Here is a 22,527-nt window from a genome sequence, read left to right as displayed (position 1 = left end):
ACTAGCCCCCCTACACTGGAATGCTCTCCCTCTGCAATCAAAGCTGCACAGTCAAGGGGACTGTTCAAGACCAGATTAGGAAAGTAGATTTAGTAGTGACATTACTCCTGACGAAGGTCCCATTAACAACTTATAGAGGACTGAAACATGTTGAGAATACGATAACAGTCAATGTTGAGTACCATTAAGAACAGCTATATGTCAAGAAATTGATGAATGTGTTTAAGAGACGTTAATTGGAACCGCTCAAACTAGATTAACCCCCGATTAATTATAATCAGAGCCGAGTTTAAAAGGCTGTGTATGTCACAACTCTTGAATTGTATTTTTTATATACAGTGTTTTAAGTGTTGAAGTTTTTATATATATGTATTTTTATGACTTAATAAACTATGAATAGAATATTTACCAAACAGTCATTTGTTTAATGTTGAGAACTGTTGAATAGAGTTTTCTACCTCTTGTTTACATAAAGGCTAACACTGTGGCACATAAGCCTTGGGTCTATTGCAATCTTCAGCCACTTATCATGGATCCTGCTTTACAGCCTGTTCAGGCTTCATTTACTTTGTTCTTGATTTATTTCTTGGTTATTTGTGAAGCGCCACTTACATACATACATACACACACGGTTGAAATAAAGATTTTCTCAGCAGGAGCTAAAAACAGCGCATTTGGCATTCTACATGGCGTGTGAAATAATACTTTTTCTCTATTACATTTGTATTTGATTGTTGTTCTTATTTCTTGGTTAGGGGCTTTTTGTATCAGAAATGCTGCACACATGACACTCACAGTATGTAGAGAGACCCCCTAAGGAGGGCGCCCCTGCCACGGTACCAGCTAACACCTGGAAATGGATTATCAGCGGAGCAGAGAGGGTCCTGCGCTGATCCAAGGACTTTCTGATTATGTGCAACACACGAGCAATGGCAGTTGCATAATACAGAACTACATTTAATCCATAAACTAATTTGATAATCCAATGTATTTATTACACAGTATGCCAACAGGTGTTTCGCTCTGAGCGAGCTTTCTCAAGGCGCTACATGCAAAAAGACAAGCATTTGTAACGTGAAGACCAGTGCATCTGTGAACAGAACAAATGAAAATCTAGCCACGTAGTGTAACATGTAGCAACAACAGTAGACAAGTAACCTGATTGGCTAAGGATAAACACTAGCACATCTACTATAGGAGCTCTAAACACAATTACCTTTGCCAGCCAGACTGCAATTAGGTCCTTCAGCTGCATATACATGTTCCCTTTCAGTGCCAGTACCATCTTGCATAATCATTATAACTCATATTCTAGACTAGTGGGTTCTGCAGGTGCTGTGAGACACACAAGGGGGTCACCAAAGTATTCTAGCAAATGGTTGAGCGGGGCACGTGTGAGTTTTTCATATGCATTTTGCTTATAGTTGGGTAGAGGTTGTTTACATGCCACTTTTTACCAGAGCTAAATTGTGAGTAAACCACATATGTTTTTTAAAAGGTATGCTTTTAGCCTGTGGTTCATCCGCAGCCCTAATTTGATGTGTGTTTTAAATGAGAGGTATCCAGATGGTGAGGGGGTATGGCTACAAGTGGGGGGATTGACTAAGGAAATATATAAATATTATAGACCTTCAGGCGCTGTGCCAGTATTGACAAAATCGCAGTCTGCATGGGTGGGCACACATGTAACACCTGGGAATGGCAGGTTGGTCTAATACATGTGCAGGGGGTCATTGGTGGCAGGGTGCACTTTCGTTGGTCAGCAGATGGTCCTGAGCCTAGTCTTGACCAGTTCCATTGATTGTGTAGCTTTCATGGCAGCGGAAGAGCATTCCTGTGTAGGGGGGCTAGTAGAGAGGAGGCAAGGGAGGGGCAGGAGGACAGATAGGTTGTTAAGGGAAAGTAGAGAGACATGCACCAGCAAGGTAGTGGGGTTAGGTTGGACTTTGTCTGGCAGCTCAGCAACAAGAGGCTTGGCAAAGGCAATGGTGTGTCCGTGGAGTTTGCACTTGCCATGGCGCTGGTCCCTGCTGCTGGTGCTATGGCTGTTTGGATGTCTTTTTCCAATCTGTTAGGTCTCCTCTCCTCTGTTACTCATCCTCCCTCCCTTACTGCCACTCTAAACCCATATATCTTCCTATCTTTCCTCCCTGACACAGTGTAATAGACGTGTGGTGGAGACGAAGGGGCCGTAGCCCAAGCAAGCAGTCTTATTTTAAAAGGGGTTGAAAGAAAGATTGAACGATGTAATAGCTCAGGTAGGACCCCAATAGCTCAGGTAGAACCCCAACCTGAGAGATGTACGGCCCTGATTGATTTGGTCTCACGATTAGACCATAGGATTAGTGAACGCAGAGAGGACAAAAGGAGACCCAAACGACTGCCTTTGGTGTGTCTAGATAAGAGCAAAGAGGTCACACCACATCAATCTGAGCTTGAGCTAATGTAGATAGGTAGTGTACAGGGTCCCCCGTCACAAGAGGAGAAAGAAAAGCGGCGAAAGTATAATCTCTTTTTATATTGTGGCAAGGCAGGTCATTACATTCAAGGATGTTCATATAGATGAGAATCCTTCGATTATAAGTCACATGGCTGAGAATATATGGGCAAAAATGTCTACAGCGGTGACACCCCACACATAAGGTATTGACCCCTCCTACTCAGTGGGGATATAATATTATTAAATCTCAAACAAAGGAAGGGTGTTAATCCATTACCATCATTCCCATATATACCATCAGACACAGTATGTACCTAGACATCACCATATACACAAAATAAGTATCGGGTGTATGTCCTAAACACACATAACATATTTTATTATTAAATATTCAAAGCAACAAAATCATGACACCAAAATCTAAGAAACATAAAAAGCATATGCACATGTTACAATACAATATACAAAACGCGTACAAAGTTTTTGTTAAAAAACCAGGAAATAATAATTAGAACTGAAAAAGGCACAGAGCCAAATTAATTGTTGTTGCTCAACACTGTACCCATCATAGCCCGACTTATATAAGTTTCTGTTCTAGATGTTATGTAATAACTGGACATTCCTCAGGGGCAATCATGTATCTTGTTCTTTGACGTGGCGTTCTTTTTCCACTCAAGATTCTAATTCTTAATTTCGATTATGGTACTCCAAAATCTGTAACACGTATCCCAAGGGTATAAATCTCTTAGGCCGTATTAGCATAGTAATCCTTAGTTACATCCACAATGGTCATCACATCCAACAAGGTCCACATGGTCAAACTTGCCAGTCCAACTGAATTTTCACAAATATTCTAACCAGTTTCTGTGGCTAATAGTCCAATCATTGAAAAGAAGACGGTATATAGAAACAACGTCACCGCACATATGTGATGCATCAATCACGTTACCCACATTGATCACAGCGGTCCAAGAGTAGGCGTTGTGGAGTTCGAACGGGGCGACACCTTGTAGAAATCCAGGTAAACTTCCGAAATAAGAGGCATTTGATGCACGCAAAAGAGTTGGGACATTTATTTACTCCTGACAGTGGGCCTCATTACGACCCTGGCGGTAATCGCCCGTCATTACCGCCATGGCGTAATGAGCGTTTACGCCGTGGGACGATGGCGTAAAGAGCGCCACATCACGACCCATCGCGCACGAGCATTACGCCATGGCGGTAATGCAAATAACGCCATGGCGGAAAAGGCCCCTACCGGCATCGCTAAGCGAGCAAGGTGCCCTTCCGCCAGCGTAAGTAGCGGCCACCGTAATTTACGGCCACCGTAATTAGCGGCGGCCGTAAAAGGCCAAACCGGAAATAGCGTCATCGCGCCGGAACGGGAAGCAGCCCGTCGGCCATCTTTAAAAACACAATCCATCGCCATCCTACCAAACAACACCAGACCCAACCCTGACACCTGTCCCAACAAAACACCCACCCATCCAAGTTCCCGAAAATGCCAAAAAGCGTGAAAAAGGCATGTGACCGCCTGCGCCAGGAGCGATTCAGCCGGGAGGAACTCTGCATGCTAGCGGAGACCCTGCAGGACAACGCAGGTGTTGTATTCTCCCCTGAAATGACCAGGACAGCAATCGGGAAGAAGAAGGCCATCTGGGCCCTGGTGGCTGAGCGCGTCAGCGCGGTGGGGACCGTACCCCGCACCCCACAGCAGTGCCGGAAGCGCTGGGATGACCTGCGCATACGGGTCAGAGCCGTCATCTCGGCAAACCGCAACCTTGCCCAGGGAACCGGTGGAGGGTCGGAATCCCCCCTGAAACTCCAACCGTGGGAGGAGATCTGTGCTGCCACCATCGGCATGGAATCCATCGAAGGCGTTGGAGGGATGGAAAGGGGAGCCCCGACATCAGGCGATGAAGGTAGGTGCCTCATACAAGACATGCCATAGTCACAGCAGTCCAATCATGTGTAGCACAAGGATGCCCTAGAGTGTAAATGCAACACAAATCAATACTGCCCATAGCCACATGTGAGCACCACCCTGCATACACTGCTGGCACCCGCATACCTGCATCCACATACCACACCAAAAGGAGACAACCTGCATGGCACTGCCTGAAATCTGCCTCATCCACTGGCCAAAATAATGTCAACCATTGTCATTCAAAAGTCCATATACCCATCAATAACGCCCTCCCACCTTTGCTCCACCACAGGCACAGAATCACACCCAGAGGACCAGGACACCCCTGCGCCGAAGAGGGCGAAGTCCACCAACAACCTCCCTGCACCCTCAACCTCAGCTGCAGTGAGGCAGACCCCACGACAAGCAGGTCCCACTGCAGGCATACCGGAGGTCCCACCGGCAAGCACCCCTGTTGGCAGCAGGCCAGCAGCAGCTGCTCCACCTCCACCGACATTGCCTGCCACAGAAGGCAGGGGGTCAGCGGCCAGCAGCAACATTGGGGAGACAGCTGCAACAGCTGCATGTTCTGACTCGGACATGGAGCAGGAGGTCAGAAGCCCCACTGACCAACTACATTCCCCCTGTTTCTCAGACGCCAGCCCCCATGAGGGCGACACACAGGGGCACACTGAGGCAGAGGAGTGGCCTTCCACCCCACGCCCTGTCCACACTCCACAGGAGGGGACCAGCCCCTCCATCACTCCACCTGCACTGGCCATGGGCCAGCACGGCCAGCCGTCCCTCGAGGACATCACTCAACGGCAGCATCAACTGTCCGCAATGCTGGATGAGCATGCCGCGGAATGTGTGGGGGCTAGGTTTAGCATTGAACAGGCCACGGAGACACTAAGGGCGGAAGTGGCGCAGAGCACTGCCACCCTGAGGGATGCCATGCAGGCCATGTCCAGGGACATCTGTGCAGAACTTGCGGCCTTGCGTCGTGCGGTCACTGGCCTCACCCACACACGACAGGACGTGCATGCACAGGAGCAGCCAGGGACATCCTCCACTGCCAGTTCTGCGCAGAGCAGCCCCGTGCGCCGTTCCGGACGCAACCTGCGCTCCACAGCCAGGGGTGCCCCGGGTGCCGGGAGAGGGGGCTTGTGACGGCCTGTGGACACTGTCACAGGCATCTGTTGACAGCTACATGGGGTGTGTTGGGGTGTGCAGGGGGGAGGTGGGAGGTGGGAGGGGGTGTGTTGGGGTGTGCAGGGGGGAGGTGGGAGGTGGGAGGGGGTGTGTTGGGGTGCGCAGGGGGGAGGTGGGAGGTGGGAGGGGGTGTGTTGGGGTGTGCAGGGGGGAGGTGGGAGGTGGGAGGGGGTGTGTTGGGGTGTGCAGGGGGGAGGTGGGAGGGGGTGTGACACGACAGTTCATAGTTCCAATACACTTTTTTCTTTCAAAAAAAGGAAATGTGTGGACATTTTCATTGCGTATGTGTGCTTTATTGGTGTACAGTCCACAGTGTGCATGTCCCAGTGACACACAGTGCCCCAAGTGCAGTCTCCATGCGATGAACACCAGCCGTGTGTGCTAGAAGCAGTGGTTGATGATACTTTGGCGCATGGCACGCCCCTCCTGTGCATCGCCTCCTCCATGTGGTGGCGCCCCATCTGCACCCTCCTCATCCTCATCCTCATCGTCAGGTGGTTGCAGTTCTGCGTCAGGGGGCAGGGGCACATTCCGTCTGACGCACATATTGTGCAGCATGACACATGCCATGACGATCTTTGCCACCTTCTCATGGCCATACAGGAGTGCCCCACCAGACCTGCTGAGGCTTCGGAACCGTGCCTTCAGGAGGCCGAATGTCTGCTCTATGACCACACGAGTACGTGTATGTGCACGGTTGAAGTCCTCCTCGTGCTGGTTCTGCGGGTTCCGGACTGGCGTGAGGAGCCACCTCTTCAGGGGGTAGGCTGCATCACCTGTATGTAGGCGAGAATGTATGTGTCAGTCATGTTGTCTGATCAGGAACATGATGTTCCACCATGGCAGGCATGGAAATGTTACCTTGGCTCACTTCTACATGCACTAATTGATTCACACTATGCAACCAGTATATGCTCATAGCTGCCATGGCCTGTTTTGCATGCCATCACCCTATGTATGCAGAGGGGTTTTGTGCATTGTGAGTGGCCTTCCTCTGTAACCGTTCTCTGTGTTACTCACAGCCAGGTGGAGTATGCATCATCCCCCCCCCCTTTCTGCCAGGTGGAGTATGCATCATCCCCCCCCCCTTTCTGCCAGGTGGAGTATGCATCATCCCCCCCCCTTTCTGCCAGGTGGAGTATGCATCATCCCCCCCCCTTTCTGCCAGGTGGAGTATGCATCATCCCCCCCCCCCTTTCTGCCAGGTGGAGTATGCACTGGTACGTCATTCCCATGCCCACTTCCATGACATAGCACTCACCGAGTAGCCAGGATCTTGGGCCTGCATGTCGCTCCATGTAGCGTGGTATTGTGGAGTTCCTCAGGACCATGGAATCATGGGTTGATCCGGGGAATCGGGCACAACAATGTGTGATGATCTTGTTGGAGTCACAGACCATTTGCACGTTGATAGAGTGGAACTGTTTCCGGTTGCGGTACGGTACCTCCATGGCACGTGGAACCACCAATTCCACATGGGTGCAGTCGATGGCACCAATGCAACCGGGTATGCTGGCTAGTGCATGGAAACCCACTTTGGTGTTTGCAATCTCCTGGCCAGTCCGTGGTAATGAGATGTGGTCGTCTGTGTGCTTGAGGAGGGCATCGAGCACTTGGATGAGTGTTCGTGAGAATAATGGTTGTGAAATGCCATGCAGGTGCCCCACTGTGTGCTGGTAGGTGCCTGTGGCCAGGAAGTGGAGTACAGCCACTACCTTCAGTAGGGGGGGGATGGCGGTTGGACTTTCTATCATGCTGACGATGTCGTCGTGTGTCATGTCTACGATGGCGGTGATGGTGTCCCGGTCCAAACGGTACAGGGTGTGGATCTGCTCAGCAGTGAGGTTGTTTGGATTGGCTCTGATGCGTGGGATTGGGGGCTGCCTGCGTGGTGGCACTGGCTGTGCTGGTGGGGCTTGCTGGGCCTGCCTTGCCCTCCTTCTCCTCCTGCGTCTCCTCTGTGCTGCCTGTTGTTGTTGTTGTTGTTGCTGTTGTAGTAGCACATGCATTGCTATCAGGTCCTCCAGCCCCAACATTGCTAGTCGTATTGGCATCATTGTGGAGTGTGACTGGGTGTGGGTAGGGGTGGGGTGTGCTCTTTTTGTACTCCCCTGAGTCTGTATTGCCTTCACCTGTGCTTTTTCTGTGCACCTGTGGCAGCTGCATTCACTTGAATTGGCCCTTTACGGTTGGTTCGCGATGGCGTTATTTGCACCATGGCGGTAAGGTACTTAGCGGCCTCGGTGATGGCGTTAGGTGCATGTCCGCTTGGGTCGGCATTTGCGTGCCTTTCCGCCATGGCGCTAAGTACGGTGTGGGCGGTCGCGTGCGCGCACCCTTAGCGCAGTTAGCGGCAGCGTTAACTACGATGCCGCTATTGGCATCGTAGTTTACGGTCAGGAGTCATGATCGGACCTGGCGGAAAACGATGGCGGTAAGCATTCACCGCCATCGTTTTTCACTTAGCGCCAGGGTCGTAATGAGGCCCAGTATGTCTTCGACAGGCCCGTATGAATGTCCATTTACCCGGACGCAGCCGTAAGGATAGGAGCAAGAATTGACACACGCGGCGTCAAGTTTTGAAAGAAGTAGACGCGGTTCATCCTTTCTTTTGGTAAGCTCTCTAAAACCTCTCTTGAACCGCTGTAAAAATGGGCGGGCTAGTATTATAAAAACGAATGTGACGGAATTGGATTGAGTTAGTGTTGAGCTAACATAGAGAATATTACTGTCCATAATAGGTCCAATAAACAACGACAAGAGATGAAATTGGGCATCTAGTTTTCCTCATGTGACACAGAGGAAATAAAAGGTAACACGATTTTATTTACGAGTGGTATTGAGCACAATGCTTGTAGATGCATGAAATAATGATAAGATGTGGCATGTTGCAACTGGTCACGTGAGTAGGGTAGTTACATAAAATAAAAGAAAGGACGTTTTTGTAGAACTAAAGAAATGCAGCCAGAGTAGATATGGTTGAGTATTTGGGTGGACTCATTGCCCCAATTCTGTCTCAATTAAAGAAAAGATAGTCCTTAAGCTATAAATAAATGTGAGGATATGTTTTCCTTGGTATATCCAAATTCTCTGACACAATACACAAAATCAGAGATGGCCCTAATTTAGATCCATGTTTGTTTTAATTTTTAGATTGTATGGTACACATCACGGTCCTAGTATGCAACACGTTGAATGGCACTACGTGAAGAGAATAACAAAGTGTCCTGAAGACAGAACTAATGAGAAATGCAAAAGAATATTGTTTTGTATGCATTTCTGAAATGGACATGGGTTCTAGAAACACATGTTAAGTGTTAAATGCAAAAGAAAATTGTTTTGTATGGATTTCTGAAATAGACATGGGTTCTAGAAACACATGTTAAGAAGTGTTGACACATCTATCCTCCCCTAAAAAAGGAGTTGTTACTTCTATCCTCCCCTAAAAAACGAGTGGTTTAATAGATACAAGAACTATTGTTGGCACATTTGTTTACAAATGATTTGGCATTTTGTGTCTTGATGCATGTACACTAATAATGAAATGGTGTTTTGAGAAAAATTATTTGGTTGTGTGAACCATTCGAACAATTATTTTTTTATAAGAATTGGTTTTACCATGATTATGTTCTATAAATGTATGAATATTAAAATATGTATGTTATTTTTGATAATTATGAGCTGTCTCTTGAATTATGTTGAATAGAATATGTGTGGATGTGCCAGGTGGATATTAGGAACAACCTTCTAGTTTAAAGGGAGGAAGCCGTTGTTGTGGGATTTCCCTTTGTACATGTTATATTGTAGTCCTTACCCAAACGGTCCCTAAAAAGAGGACAAATACAGCTCTGTATAGCTGATGTTTATGTACAACCCTTTGGCTGGTAGAGCCATCACTAATTTGGTTTAACAAATTGAGTATGACAAACTGTCAATATGGAGAATGTAAATATTGTTTCGTTTACAGGCAAACAATTAAAACGATTTTTTGATCTGCCATCGATTCTAGGTCAACCCACGCTGGTAGCACCAGTGGCCACACCACCTAATACTAATGATTTAGATCTGCTGACACAAAAAAAGAAGAAATTAATCTGTACAGAATCCCACGGTCAGCTAATGGTAGAGTACTTAAAATCAGGAGTAATACCAGAGGGGTTACAGGTTAGAAACATCACTAGGGTGTTTCTAGACAATCCAAAATTCATGGCGGGTTTCAGTGGTGTAGGCAACAAATGCTCCTGTGACTGGGTGATCCTGGTTATATCTACGGCAGAAGAAGAAGCAAAAAAACAAAAGGGAGAATTAACAACTCTTGACAAAAAAATCAGAGATGAATCTATAATACCAGAGATACAAACCCTACTTGACAAAATAGAGGAGACATGGAAAAATGTAATACCTTTACAATTGATAAGATGTTGTGGAAATTGAAAAAAGATGTTCAAAATTCTAAAGAGGAGGTTACCTATCCCTACCTTGTTGCGGGCTTTTTCACACAAAGTAACACTAACCAAGGTAACAGTGCGGGCATTAACAATAGACTACCATTTAAGAAATTTGTCACCTTCTCCAATTCGTCGAATAGTAGTGACGCAGGTTCAAGCAATGGCCCTCAGACCAACCAAAGTGGGAACTTACAAACAGGTCGTCCTTTTCAGTCCCGAGGCAGACGGGGGAGACCACGCCAACCAGGGAGCCACGGGATGCGAACCCGCCAGTGGCAACCACCGCCAAAGACATGGTAATGCCTATATTTACTTTGAGTACCCATGTACTAACAACTTTTGAGAACCAAGTCCTAAGTAAAGGTTTGACTTTTGTACCTGCAAATAAGGCTGACCCCTTAAAGACTGAGATTGAGATGAGGAATTTCTTTTGTATCATAAGATTGAAATATTTCTTTCGGGATGCAGAGGGCCAATGATCAAAACAACAAAGTACTTCTGGTCTAAAACCACCCTCAAATTTCACTCCTGGGGCTCTAATGGTCTCACCTGAGATCATTAGTTTTGAGAATAATGTTCTCCGGGATATGAGAACATTGGTAAAAACAAAGAATATCTACAAGGACAATCTATCGAGAGAGGAAAGAAAGGCGTTGAAATCATTGGCAGATAACAATCTTTTTATCATCAAACCGGCAGATTAGGGGGGCGGAGTGGTATTATGGGGCATTGAAGCTTATAATGCAGAAATTAAGAAACAACTTTGCAACCTTGTCTTCTATAAACCATTACCCTGTGGCCCTACTACGATGATCCTAGATGAGATCACTAGTCTTATGACTTTTGCTGAACAAGAAAGGTGGATAGACAGTGATGAAAGATCTTTCCTTATCCAACAAAATCCGACCACTCCGGCATTGTATTGTCTGCCGAAAATGCATAAAGATGCAAATTGTACGCCTGCACGACCAATTGTGGCAGCTATTGGTTCTATTTTGGAACCACTTTTAATCTACACAGACTTCTTTTTGAGACCGTTCGTTGTGAAAATGCGCTCCTTTATCCAGGATACCACGTATATGATCCACATTTTGGAAAATGTAACTACGACTTCAGAGGACCTTTTTGCGACACTTGATGTGGAGGCCCTCTACACCAGCATTCCTCAAATGAAATGCATTAACATCATGCAAGGTGTGTTGGAAATGAGAGAGGATAAAACCGTTCCCTCCAACTTCATTACGGAGTGTATCAAACTTACATTGGCTAATCATTTTATTCTTGTTGATGGTAAGTTTTAGTTACAACAACATGGCACAAGCATGGGCTCGACTTTTGCCACAGATCTGGCGAACCTTTTTATGGACGACTTGGAAGGTCGTTCAGTCTACGCAGAGGACAATCCTTTCAAACATCTGATGAAAACTTGGCATAGGTATATTGACGACATCTTCATGTTATGGACAGGGAATAGACAAGATTTAGATCTGTTCCTGATATGGCTGAACCAACAAGAACCTTGCATTAACTTTGCAATGACCTCAAGTGTCACTAAGATCTCTTCTTTAGATCTAGAGATCTATAAAGGCACCAACAACACTATAGGTATGACACTTTTCAGGAAATCAACTGATAAAAATTCATTGTTATTGTTTAATAGCTACCATCCGGCAAGTCTACACGAGAATTTACCCTTTGGCCAATTCTTTCGTATAAGAAGGAATTGCAGCCTGAAAGAGGATTTCGATATTAATAGCAAATACCTATCTGCAAGACTAAAACAACGGTGCTATCCGCCTCATGTGATACTTAGATCTTTTAAGAGAGCCAGAAATACTAATAGACAGGACTGCCTTCAGAAACAACTTAGGGCTAAAGAAGATAAAATCACAAGTGTATCAACTTTTTCGCTCATTAGCAATGCCCTACGGCGAAGCATATTGAAAAATTGGAATATGGTCAACACAGATGATTTTTCGATCAAAAAACCACGTTTGGCGTTTAAACGCATGTCAAACTTACGCGACAAATTGGTTCACACGTACAAGGAAGTGCACCCAGTGAATGACCAGACCACATTGTGGAACATGCAACCTGTCGTGGGCCACTATAAATGTGGAAAATGTTCAGCATGCAATTTGACATCAAATACAAAAGAAATAGATCTGAAAGGCCGAAAAATGGACATTAAAATTTTTTTCTAATTGCAATACGAAATGGCCAATATATGTGATTAGGTGCCCATGTGGGCTATTGTATGTTGGAAAGACAAAGAGACCCATAAGACAAAGGATCTGTGAACACAGATCCTGTGTCAAAAATAATGTGCCAGATAAACCATTAACGGCTCATTTTGCACTAGCAAAGCACACCCATGAAGATATACGTTGGTATATAATTCAAACACTGGGACCTCATCCGAGAGGAGGAGATAGGGATTTATGACTGAGAAAACTGGAACAAAAATGGATGTTTGACCTCAACACAGTGAAAGATGGCCTTAATATTGCCATATAGTGGGGTCTTTTCATCCACTAAATATAAGCCCCTTTTAAAAACAAATATTAACAGGCAATATCCACCTTAGTTATGACGATGGAGACATACACTGTTGGGTTGCCCTAACTACGTGTCCCAGTCTTAAATACCGAATTGGTATAAGGAACGTCTGTCATCAATATTTCCTTTAAAATATACCAGTCATTAATGAATTGTGGAAGTATAATTCATGAGCGGCATAGTTAAAAATAATTTCATTGCCCACACCCAGTTGGAGCGATATTACTGCCACATTCACGTAGATACTGGCAATGTTGCCAATATTCAATGCATCTTTTAAAATGGCGGTTCGCCGTCACCCAATTTGCACAGGTTGTAAAGTAGGTTGTGGCTAATAGACCCACTCGTGTCCAATCATTGAAAAGAAGACGGTATATAGAAACGACGTCACCGCGCATACCTGATGTGCATCGATCACATTACCCAAATTGATCACATCGGTCCAAGTGTAGGCGTTGTGGAGTTCGAACGCGAGTGAAAGAAGACGGGGCGACACCTTGGAGAAATCCAGGTAAACTTCCGAAATAAGAGGCATTTGATGCACGCAAAAGAGTTGGGACATTTATTTACTCCTGACACTATGGGCCTCATTACACGGATGGCGGTATTGGCACATGGACCAAGGTGCTATTACCATTAACGGTGACCGTTAACCATTACCGCCATCCGTGTAATGAGGCCCTATGTCTTCGACAGGCCCGTATGAATGTCCATTCACCCGGACGCGGCCGTAAGGATAGGAGACAGAATTGACAAAATTATAAAGAGGAGGTTACCTATCCCTACCTTGTTCCGGGCTTTTTCACACAAAGTAACACTAACCAAGGTAACAGTGCGGGCATTAACAATAGACTACCATTTAAGAAGTTTGTCACCTTCTCCAATTCGTCGAATAGTAGTGACGCAGGTTCAAGCACTGGCCCTCAGACCAACCAAAGTGGGAACTTACAAAGAGGTTGTCCTTTTCAGTCCCGAGGCAGACGGGGGAGACCACGCCAGCCAGGGAGCCACGGGATGCGAACCCGCCAGTGGCAACCACCGCCAAAGACATGGTAATGCCTATATTTACTTTGAGTACCCATGTACTAACAACTTTTGAGAACCAAGTCCCAAGTAAAGGTTTGACTTTTGTACCTGCAAATAAGGCTGATCCCTTTAAGACTGAGATTGAGATGAGGAATTTCTTTTGTATCATAAAATTGAAATATTTCTTTCGGGATGCAGAGGGCCAATGATCAAAACAACAAAGTACTTCTGGTCTAAAACCACCCTCAAATTTCACTCCTGGGGCTCTAATGGTCTCACCTGAGATCATTAGTTTTGAGAATAATGTTCTCCGGGATATGAGAACATTGGTAAAAACAAGGAATATCTACAAGGACAATCTATCGAGAGAGGAAAGAAAGGCATTGAAATCATTGCAAGATAACAATCTTTTTGTCATCAAACCGGCAGATTAGGGGGGCGGAGTGGTATTATGGGGCATTGAAGCTTATAATGCAGAAATTAAGAAACAACTTAGCAACCTTGTCTTCTATAAACCATTACCCTGTGACCCTACTACGATGATCCTAGAAAAGAATGTTGTTTTGTATGCATTTCTGAAATGGACATGGGTTCTAGAAACACATGTTAAGTGTTAAATGCAAAAGAATATTGTTTTGTATGCATTTCTGAAATAACATGTGTTTCTAGAACCCATGTCTAAGTGTTGACACATCTATCCTCCCCTAAAAAAGAGTGGTTTGATAGATACAAGAACTATGGTTGGCACATTTGTTTACAAATGATTTGGCATCTTGTGTCTTGATGCATTTACACTAATAATGAAATGGTGTTTTGAGAAAAATGATTTGGTTGTGTGAACCATTCGAACAATTATTTTTATAAGAATTGATTTTACCATGATTATGTCTTATAAATGTATGAATATTAAAATATGTATGTTATTTTTGATAATTATGAGCTGTCTCTTGAATTATGTTGAATAGAATATGTGGGTATGTGCCAGGTGGATATTAGGAACAACCTTCTAGCTTAAAGGGAGGAAGCCGTTGTTGTGGGATTTCCCTTTGTACATGCATATAATATGTGCCTGCGCTGTTGCCATAAAATCATGTTTGAGAGGATAAGAGGATCTCTGCCGCTACTAGACAGTCTGATGGTCAATGTTTGATTTAGATTTTAATTGCATTCCAAGTTATTACCGGTTCAGTACCATAGCAATACATGCATTTATGGAAATCCACACAATAATTTCTTATATTATTTCAGTTTCTTGCTCTAAAAACACTAATTCCAAGTTTCTTTTTTCAGTCCAACAGTGTAACGATCTGCAGGAACAAAGCATTTTTAAAAGGAGTCCTGTGGAGGAATAGACGGGAAAATGATTTTCCAAGAAGACTTTTCCCATGACGGCTAACGCCCCAGCGACACCTTCTCAGGATGCAGAGAATCATTCCCACTTTCTCCACTGCAGCCTCTGGAAAGCTTATGGATGTCAGAAGAGCTTAGAAGGCACATAACCTCTTGTACCCACTGGGTACCATACACTGAAGATATTAACCATCTAATGACGAGTACCTCATTTACCGTACCAGGGAATGTAGATGTGCACAGGAAATAGGCCACGTACATGTACTGAATGTAGCAAGGGGTACATTGATTGCATGTAGATATAAGAGAACCACAAAAGAAAATCTGATCCTGGGACAGGCGCATGCATGCATTGAATGCAACACAACTTTCTTTATAAAGTTAAATGCTAGGCACAATCTTAAAATAAGCACAGGTAACTGTAATCCTGAACAATACCACTGCCGTACGCTCAATGTTACACCACTCTTTCTGGGAGCACAAAGGCCAAAAAACTACAAAGGAGTGGAAAGCCCACAAGAGAAGGATTGGAATGACTTACAAGCCTAACCATCAGAAGTTTGCATGGTGGAAATCATTGTAGAAACCGATTCCCAAATGTCGGCAAGTTGAAGCCACTGATGCCCCATGGCCAGCATAACCAGCTAAACACCACCTTCTCTGGCACCGGGGATGGCTGACGTGGTTGCTGAAGTACATTGTAAATGTTGACAACGGCACAGCAGCACCTGCCAGAGTAGCATCTGAAGACACTGAGCTGCACTTACGAAGCGTAAAAGGGAAGTATGTGGTCATGCAGAACGTTGCGCTGGCATGCCCTGCCATCTTAATAATGTACATTCAAGTGATTGCTATTATGCAGAAAGATACCTGCCCAAGGGATGTACTTTCCGGTTGAGTGACTGTATATGAGTACTGACTGTATGAAAGTATCTTTTATAAGGAGAAAATGAACAAGACTTACAGTAATGTATTCAGGAGCTATTAGCTAATAAGATAGCACTGCGGGTTACACATTGACAGTTGAGATATGTGTGTATTCTTCAGGACACAGGTTACAATCCTGGCAAGGCCAACTCAGTCACTCAACATTCCGAGGTTAAGTGAAAAACAACTTCACATGGTTAATGTTAATTATGTATATTATGTTCTATGTGCAGAGCTTTAGTGAAAAAATATATATACAACAAATTAAAATGATTACTGCAGGGAGTGAACATATGAACTCCAGTTCTGGAAGGATTTTTTTAGAATGAGATAGCTTTATAACCCGAATGCCCACTGAATGGAGTAGACTGTATACATGTTCCGAGTGCAGAAGAGTATTTTGTAACAGTTCCCACTTAAAGAGACATCACGCAGGACACACCACACAGGGAGCACTTAAAGGCACTAGAGCAAATGATAAAGCTTTAATAACGCAGGAAAATTAAGCAGAAGCATCACACTGAGAAATAACAATGCCCCAAAGCAACACCTTCAAATGTACACCATGAATAACTGATTTAAGTGTACAGGGGGAATCAAGGCTTTCATTATAAATCAAAAGGTGATCAGGCACCTGACACCACTGTTGAAAACCATACAAAGGGACTGAGTGTGGCAACGCTTTCTTATCAAATAGAAAGCTGAGGCTATATCAGCCAACTCCCACTAGTGTTAAATACTACATATTAACTAAGTGTGGGAACGCTTTTATTACTAACTCTCAGCTAATTCTACAACAGAACGCTCAAACTGGCAAAAAACCATTTAACTGTAGTGAGTGTGACAAGACATTCATTACAAATAAACAGCTCATCATGAATCGCAGAATGCAAACGTGCGAGAGACCATGCAAATGTACAGAGTGTGAGAAGGCTTTCATTACAAAAAGTCACCTGATGCGTCATCAGGCAGTACACACTGGAGTGAAACCATTTAAATGTACAGTGTGTGACAAGGCTTTTGTTACAGAGGCGTGCCTGATCAGGCATCAGGCAGTACACATTGGTGTGAAACCGTTTAAATGTACAGTGTGTGACAAGGCTTTCGCTATAAAGGTATGCCTGCAGGTCCATCAGGCAGTACACACTGGCATGAAAACATTTAAATGTACAGAGTGTGATAAGGCTTTCACAAGAAAGACATACCTGAATCTCCATCAGGCAGTACACACTTGCGTGAAACCATATAAATGTACAGAGTGTGACAAGGCTTTCACTACAAAGAGAGAGCTGATGCAACATCAGACAGTACACACTGGCATGAAACCATATAAATGTAAAGAGTGTGACAAGGATTTCATTACAAAGAGAGAGCTGATGCTACATCAGGCAGTACACACTGGTGTGAAACCATATAAATGTACAGAGTGTGACAAGGCTTTCATTACAAAGAGCGAGCTGATGCTCCATCAGGCAGTACACACTGGAGTGAAACCATTTACATGTACAGAGTGTGACAAGGCTTTCATTACAAAGAGAGAACTGATGCTACATCAGGCAGTACACACTGGTGTGAAACCATATAAATGTACAGAGTGTGAAAAGGCTTTCACTAGAAAGGCATACCTGATGTTTCATCAGACAGTACACACTGGTGTGAAACCATATGACTGTACCGAGTGTGACAAGGCTTTCACTAGTAAGACATGCCTAATACGCCATCAGGCTGTACACACTGGAGTGAAACCATTTACATGTACAGAGTGTGACAAGGCTTTCACTAGAAAGACGCTGCTAATGCTGCATTGGACAGTACACACTGGCGTGAAACCATATAAATGTACAGAGTGTGACAAGGCTTTCGCTAGTAAGACACTCCTAATGCGCCATCACACAGTACACACTGGCGTGAAACCATTTAAATGTACAGAATGTGATAAGGCTTTCAGTAGAAAGACATACCTGAATCTCCATCAGGCAGTACATACTGGCGTGAAACCATTTAAATGTACAGAGTGTGACAAGGCTTTCACTAGTAAGACACACCTAATGCGCCATCAGGCAGTACACACTGGCGTGAAACCATTTAAATGTACAGAATGTGATAAGACTTTCACTAGAAAGACATACCTGAATCTCCATCAGGCAGTACACACTGGTGTGAAACCATATAAATGTACAGAGTGTGACAAGGCTTTCATTACAAAGAGCGAGCTGATGCGCCATCAGGCAGTACACACTGGAGTGAAACCATATAAATGTACAGAGTGTGACAAGGCTTTCATTACAAAGAGAGACCTGATGCGACATCAGGCAGTACACACTGTAGTGAAACAGTTTAAATGTACTGAGTGTGACAAGGCTTTCATTAGAAAGGGAGACCTGATGCTACATCAGGCAGTACACACTGGAGTGAAACCATTTAAATGTACTGAGTGTGACAAGGCTTTCATTACAAAGAGAGAGCTGATGCTACATCAGGCAATACACACTGGAGTGAATACATGTAAATGTACCTAGTGCAACAACGCTTTGAGTTCAAAAGAAGGTCTGAAACATCAAAGTATTCAAATTGGCGTTGAACCATAGAAATATATGAAGTGTATAAACAGACATCTGATGCTACATCAGGTAGCTCACACTGGCATGAAAACCTGTAAATGCTTGACAATACTTTCATTACAAACACACATCTAATACAACATCAGAGCACGCACACTGGAGTGAAAGCGTAAACATGTACAGAGTGTGACAAGGCTTTCATTACAATTAGCAACCTGATCAGACACCAGATAATTCAAACCATACATGTGTTCTGTGTGTGGCAAAGCTTTCGCTCATTCAGAGGGTCTCTCAGTGCATCAAAAATACCACAATGGTGTGAAATCATATACATGTACTAAGTGTGGCAAGGACTTCATTACAAAGAGACAGCTGATCAGTCATCAATTAACTAATTCTAACTAAGAACATACAAATCTTTGTGCCAAAAGCGTTCTATCGTTACATCAGAAATGCTTCACTCTGTGAAACCATATATGTGTTCTAAAGTCCAGAAACACTTTCAATTAAAGCATTAACTAATATAGCACCATCATAACTTCTGAGGATGAATGGGAATGTCATGATGGTGATCAGGTTTACAAGAATAATATATTGGTACAAAGAATTCATACAAGTTAGACGCCATGTGAATGTTCTCACAGTAAAAAATACTTTTCACAAAGAGTTGACTACTATTCCCGTACCATATAAATCTACTGAGTTTGTCCAGGCTTTTATCTAAAAGAAGATCTGACGCGATATCGAAACGCTCCCGCAGCAGAACAGTATGCATTGTCTGGATGTTCCAAAGCTTTCTGGCTGAAGTTTGCTCTATTGCAACATCGGAAATACTGCACTGTGTTATGGCAGAAGAGGAAATAGGACTGATCAGTTTAGGGATTTGAGAAAGTAAGAAGGCTGATTACTGCAGGTAAAGTGGTGAGCAACGGGTATTGTTATTTGTTTTTATTGGTCTTCTGCCTAGGTGGCCATTTTTATCACTGATCGTTTCTGAACTGTGCTGGGTATTATCTGCGGCTCTACGTGCTTCTCATCCTTTTTAGGAAGCCCTCAATAGATTAATTCCTGAAAGAGGTTCATGATAGCACAGGGCTTTGAGGATACCCTTGACTACATTCATTTCTGACAGAGGTTCATGATAGCATGCGGTTCTGGTTGCCCCGTGGGTGTAATCTTGCAGTATCTCCCAGAAGCCTATGCATATCTTCCTTGGTATGTGTTGTAGATTTCCTGTGCTTTGAATGTTGAAAAAAAGAAGAAGCAGATTCTGAAAGATTTAAATATGGACCATAAACAATATTCAGTGATTGGGTCTCAAATATAGTTATCAAAAAATGAACCGATCCAGTAATCAAAGTGCAAACAAAGATGCAACAGTATTTGTTTTTCCATTAATTAGCTCTGTATTTGATGATTTACGGTGTGTCCCTCTCCCTTTGTGTCTGTCCACTAGCTTTTGTGTGTCTTTTTGAACATAATTTAAGATTGTTAAAATGTGTTTCTGCTCCTAAAGGTTTTTCATTTTAGGAATGGATTTAGGATGTGTATTGTATTCATTTTATGTTGCTTTCTATGTGGAATCACTTTTTTTTCCAGCTCTGTTAGCTCTTAAATAAAAATTATAATTGGAATAAAGAAATACTAGACTGGTGTGAAACCATATCAGTTTTCTAAATCGTAAAAAGAGACAGCTGTTGTTGCAGCCAGGAGGCACAATTTGATTGCATGAAGTGCCACACCGCTTGGATTAAACCAACTGATACAACTGAGAATCACTTTAAATATACTGGGTGTACCAAGTGTTTCATCATAAAGAAACCTCTCATGATAAGGTTGAAGAACCTTACTGGCGAGAAAGCATGAGGGTGTCCTGTATTTGATCAGGCCTGTTCAAGAAAAACACTGATCTGGTGCAGCGGCATTCAAGCCATTTAGTGTCCCAGTGGGTGGGGGGAGAAAGGTATGGCTTTCTAGCCACGGTGTCAAATTTCCATAGTTACAAAAAAACACTTGGTTTGGGCTACTGCCGCACCCATTGCAGCAAGGCAGCCCAGTACAACATGGCCCCTGCTGCACATGCTCAGTGTAATGGGGCAAAGTCTATGGGGATGGGGCTCACCCAGGAAAGACATACAGCCTGGAATCATGCTTCCTCTAACACGTGGAATATGCTTCCATGCAGTTTCGAAGGTTTTTCCACTGAATTTTAAAGGTTTCATTGCTATGCATGTTTCATGCTAAATCTGATAACCTTAACTCTCTCCTAACTAAAGAAAGCTTTTCACTGAATTTCAAGGATTTTGTTATACTATAGTTTCTTCAGGCCGACTAGCAATGAATGGCCTTCGGCCGTTGCCACTTTGCACCAGTAGGTTTCTTTGGGGCCCACCAGCTGTGCCCTTGGGCGCATAAATACATTACCCCCTGCCTAGGAGAAGTGAGTAGTAAAGCATGATACCTATAATCATCAAACTAGGCTTGACAGGTTTCCATGCCCCTTTTGGACCGGATATCCAGCCCCTATGATGTCACTTCTGGCACGTGACCTCATAAGGTGTGCCCCTGAAGTTCCGCCTGGGCAAACATCCCAACCCGGAAGTGCTGCAGGTGTGTTTAACAGGAACTTGGTCCTTAGCGGGGATGTCCCACAGGATGTGACATCATAGGGGTTAGCAGGAAGGTCCCCCCAAAGCCTGGAGTCCCTAGGGGCCCCAGGGGTTCGTCCCCTGGATGTCCTCCGCCCTTCAAAACTCAGCACCACACTTCCAGGTCTTTGTGGGTGACATCCGGAGGATCCGCCGATGGGGTCTCCTACAAAGACCCGGAATTGTGGCGTTGGGTTTTGAATGGTGGGGTGCATGGAGATGATGTCTGAGCGGCGGCCATCTATAGAGGTGGAGCGTGTAGGGTGCATATATACAGAGGGGTTTGGTGTGATGTACAAGCCACTCCTGAAGCCCTAGAAAAACCTGATAGCTCAAAGACCGCAAGACCGGGAATTATGATGCACTACAGCTACTACTCTAAGGACAATACAGAGGCCGAGGATTTGAAAGCCATTCAAAAATAGTACATCCCTGAAAGTCCGCCGGCACCGGCTCTAGCCGTCGACGGGGACCCTGATGATGCAGCGGCTATGGATAAGACACGGGAAAGCCAGCCTGGGATCATCGACTCTGGTGTAGATGACCCCTACACTGATGCAGACTACGTAGATATGGATAAGGCTGTTAAGGCTCTTAAGGAGTTGCTGTATGAGGATCTGAATGTTTTAGAGCAGCTGTTTCCAGAGGCCGCAATGACCCCGGCGTTAGACACAGCATCCGATGAAGACAGGTTGTTTATGGACGTCACTAGCGCCTCTGTGCTGGAAGATGCTGGGTCTGAAACGTGTACTATGGCAAGTAATAAAGCAAGGCTGGGGTGTGCGGGTGTGTGTGTGTGTGTGAAAAACCTGTGAAAACATATGCTCAAGAGTTAAACTTCTTTCTTTTTTGAATTGCAGAAAATGCCAGAAAAGCTTGACGGCGCGGTGGGCCTGACCAACGCATTTAACGCTGTCAATTATTATTGCGTGTGCTGTTCTAAAAAGGGTCGAAAGCTCAGCATTCCCAGACGCTGATATGTGTAAGAAATGTGACATTTTGAAACGTTTTGAAATTTCTGATGAGGAAGAAGATGTAAATATGACCTTTTTGGAGACTGTAACGGTTCAAACTTTTGCGGCGTCTGTTGTGAAAACATGTTTGAAGCGTGATTATTACCGATGGTGTGAAGGGCATAAATGTGGAGACCCGCAGCAAGATGCACATGATTGTTTACTCCCGACTTATCAATCTGGAGCAATACGGGGGATATGTCAGATGTTGAAGTCATATAACATTTATCAGATGCTTAAATGTGTTTATAAAACCATGGGTATGCGTGTACATGCTAGTATGGCAGGGCTACTAACAAAAACAATCCTGGAAATACACACGTGTCGCAAGATTTTTAGAAACATGTTTAATGCAGAGATACTTTTCTAACCTGTTCAGTCTTAGGAACAACCATCAGGGGTGTCCGGTACTGCAAAAGCTTTTTTTTTTAAAAGAT

General features: G+C 44.3%; 1 protein-coding gene across 1 annotated transcript in view; it reads left to right on the top strand.

Moving 5' to 3' along the window:
• The window catches only part of LOC138480719 (zinc finger protein 160-like), a 74,610-nt gene extending 52,734 nt beyond the window's left edge, over positions 1–21,876 (top strand). The window contains exon 2 of the mRNA XM_069612425.1: positions 14,882–21,876. Within this exon, the coding sequence (XP_069468526.1) occupies positions 16,744–18,387 (1,644 nt within the window). The 5' untranslated portion in view covers positions 14,882–16,743 and the 3' untranslated portion in view covers positions 18,388–21,876. The remainder of the gene's footprint in view (positions 1–14,881) is intronic.
• Positions 21,877–22,527: the final 651 nt, after the last annotated feature.

This window comes from Ambystoma mexicanum, chromosome 5p, assembly GCF_040938575.1.
Source record: "Ambystoma mexicanum isolate Mex_15411 chromosome 5p, UKY_AmexF1_1, whole genome shotgun sequence".
Lineage (NCBI taxonomy): Eukaryota > Metazoa > Chordata > Amphibia > Caudata > Ambystomatidae > Ambystoma > Ambystoma mexicanum.
This window is presented reverse-complemented; position numbering and strand designations above follow the sequence as displayed.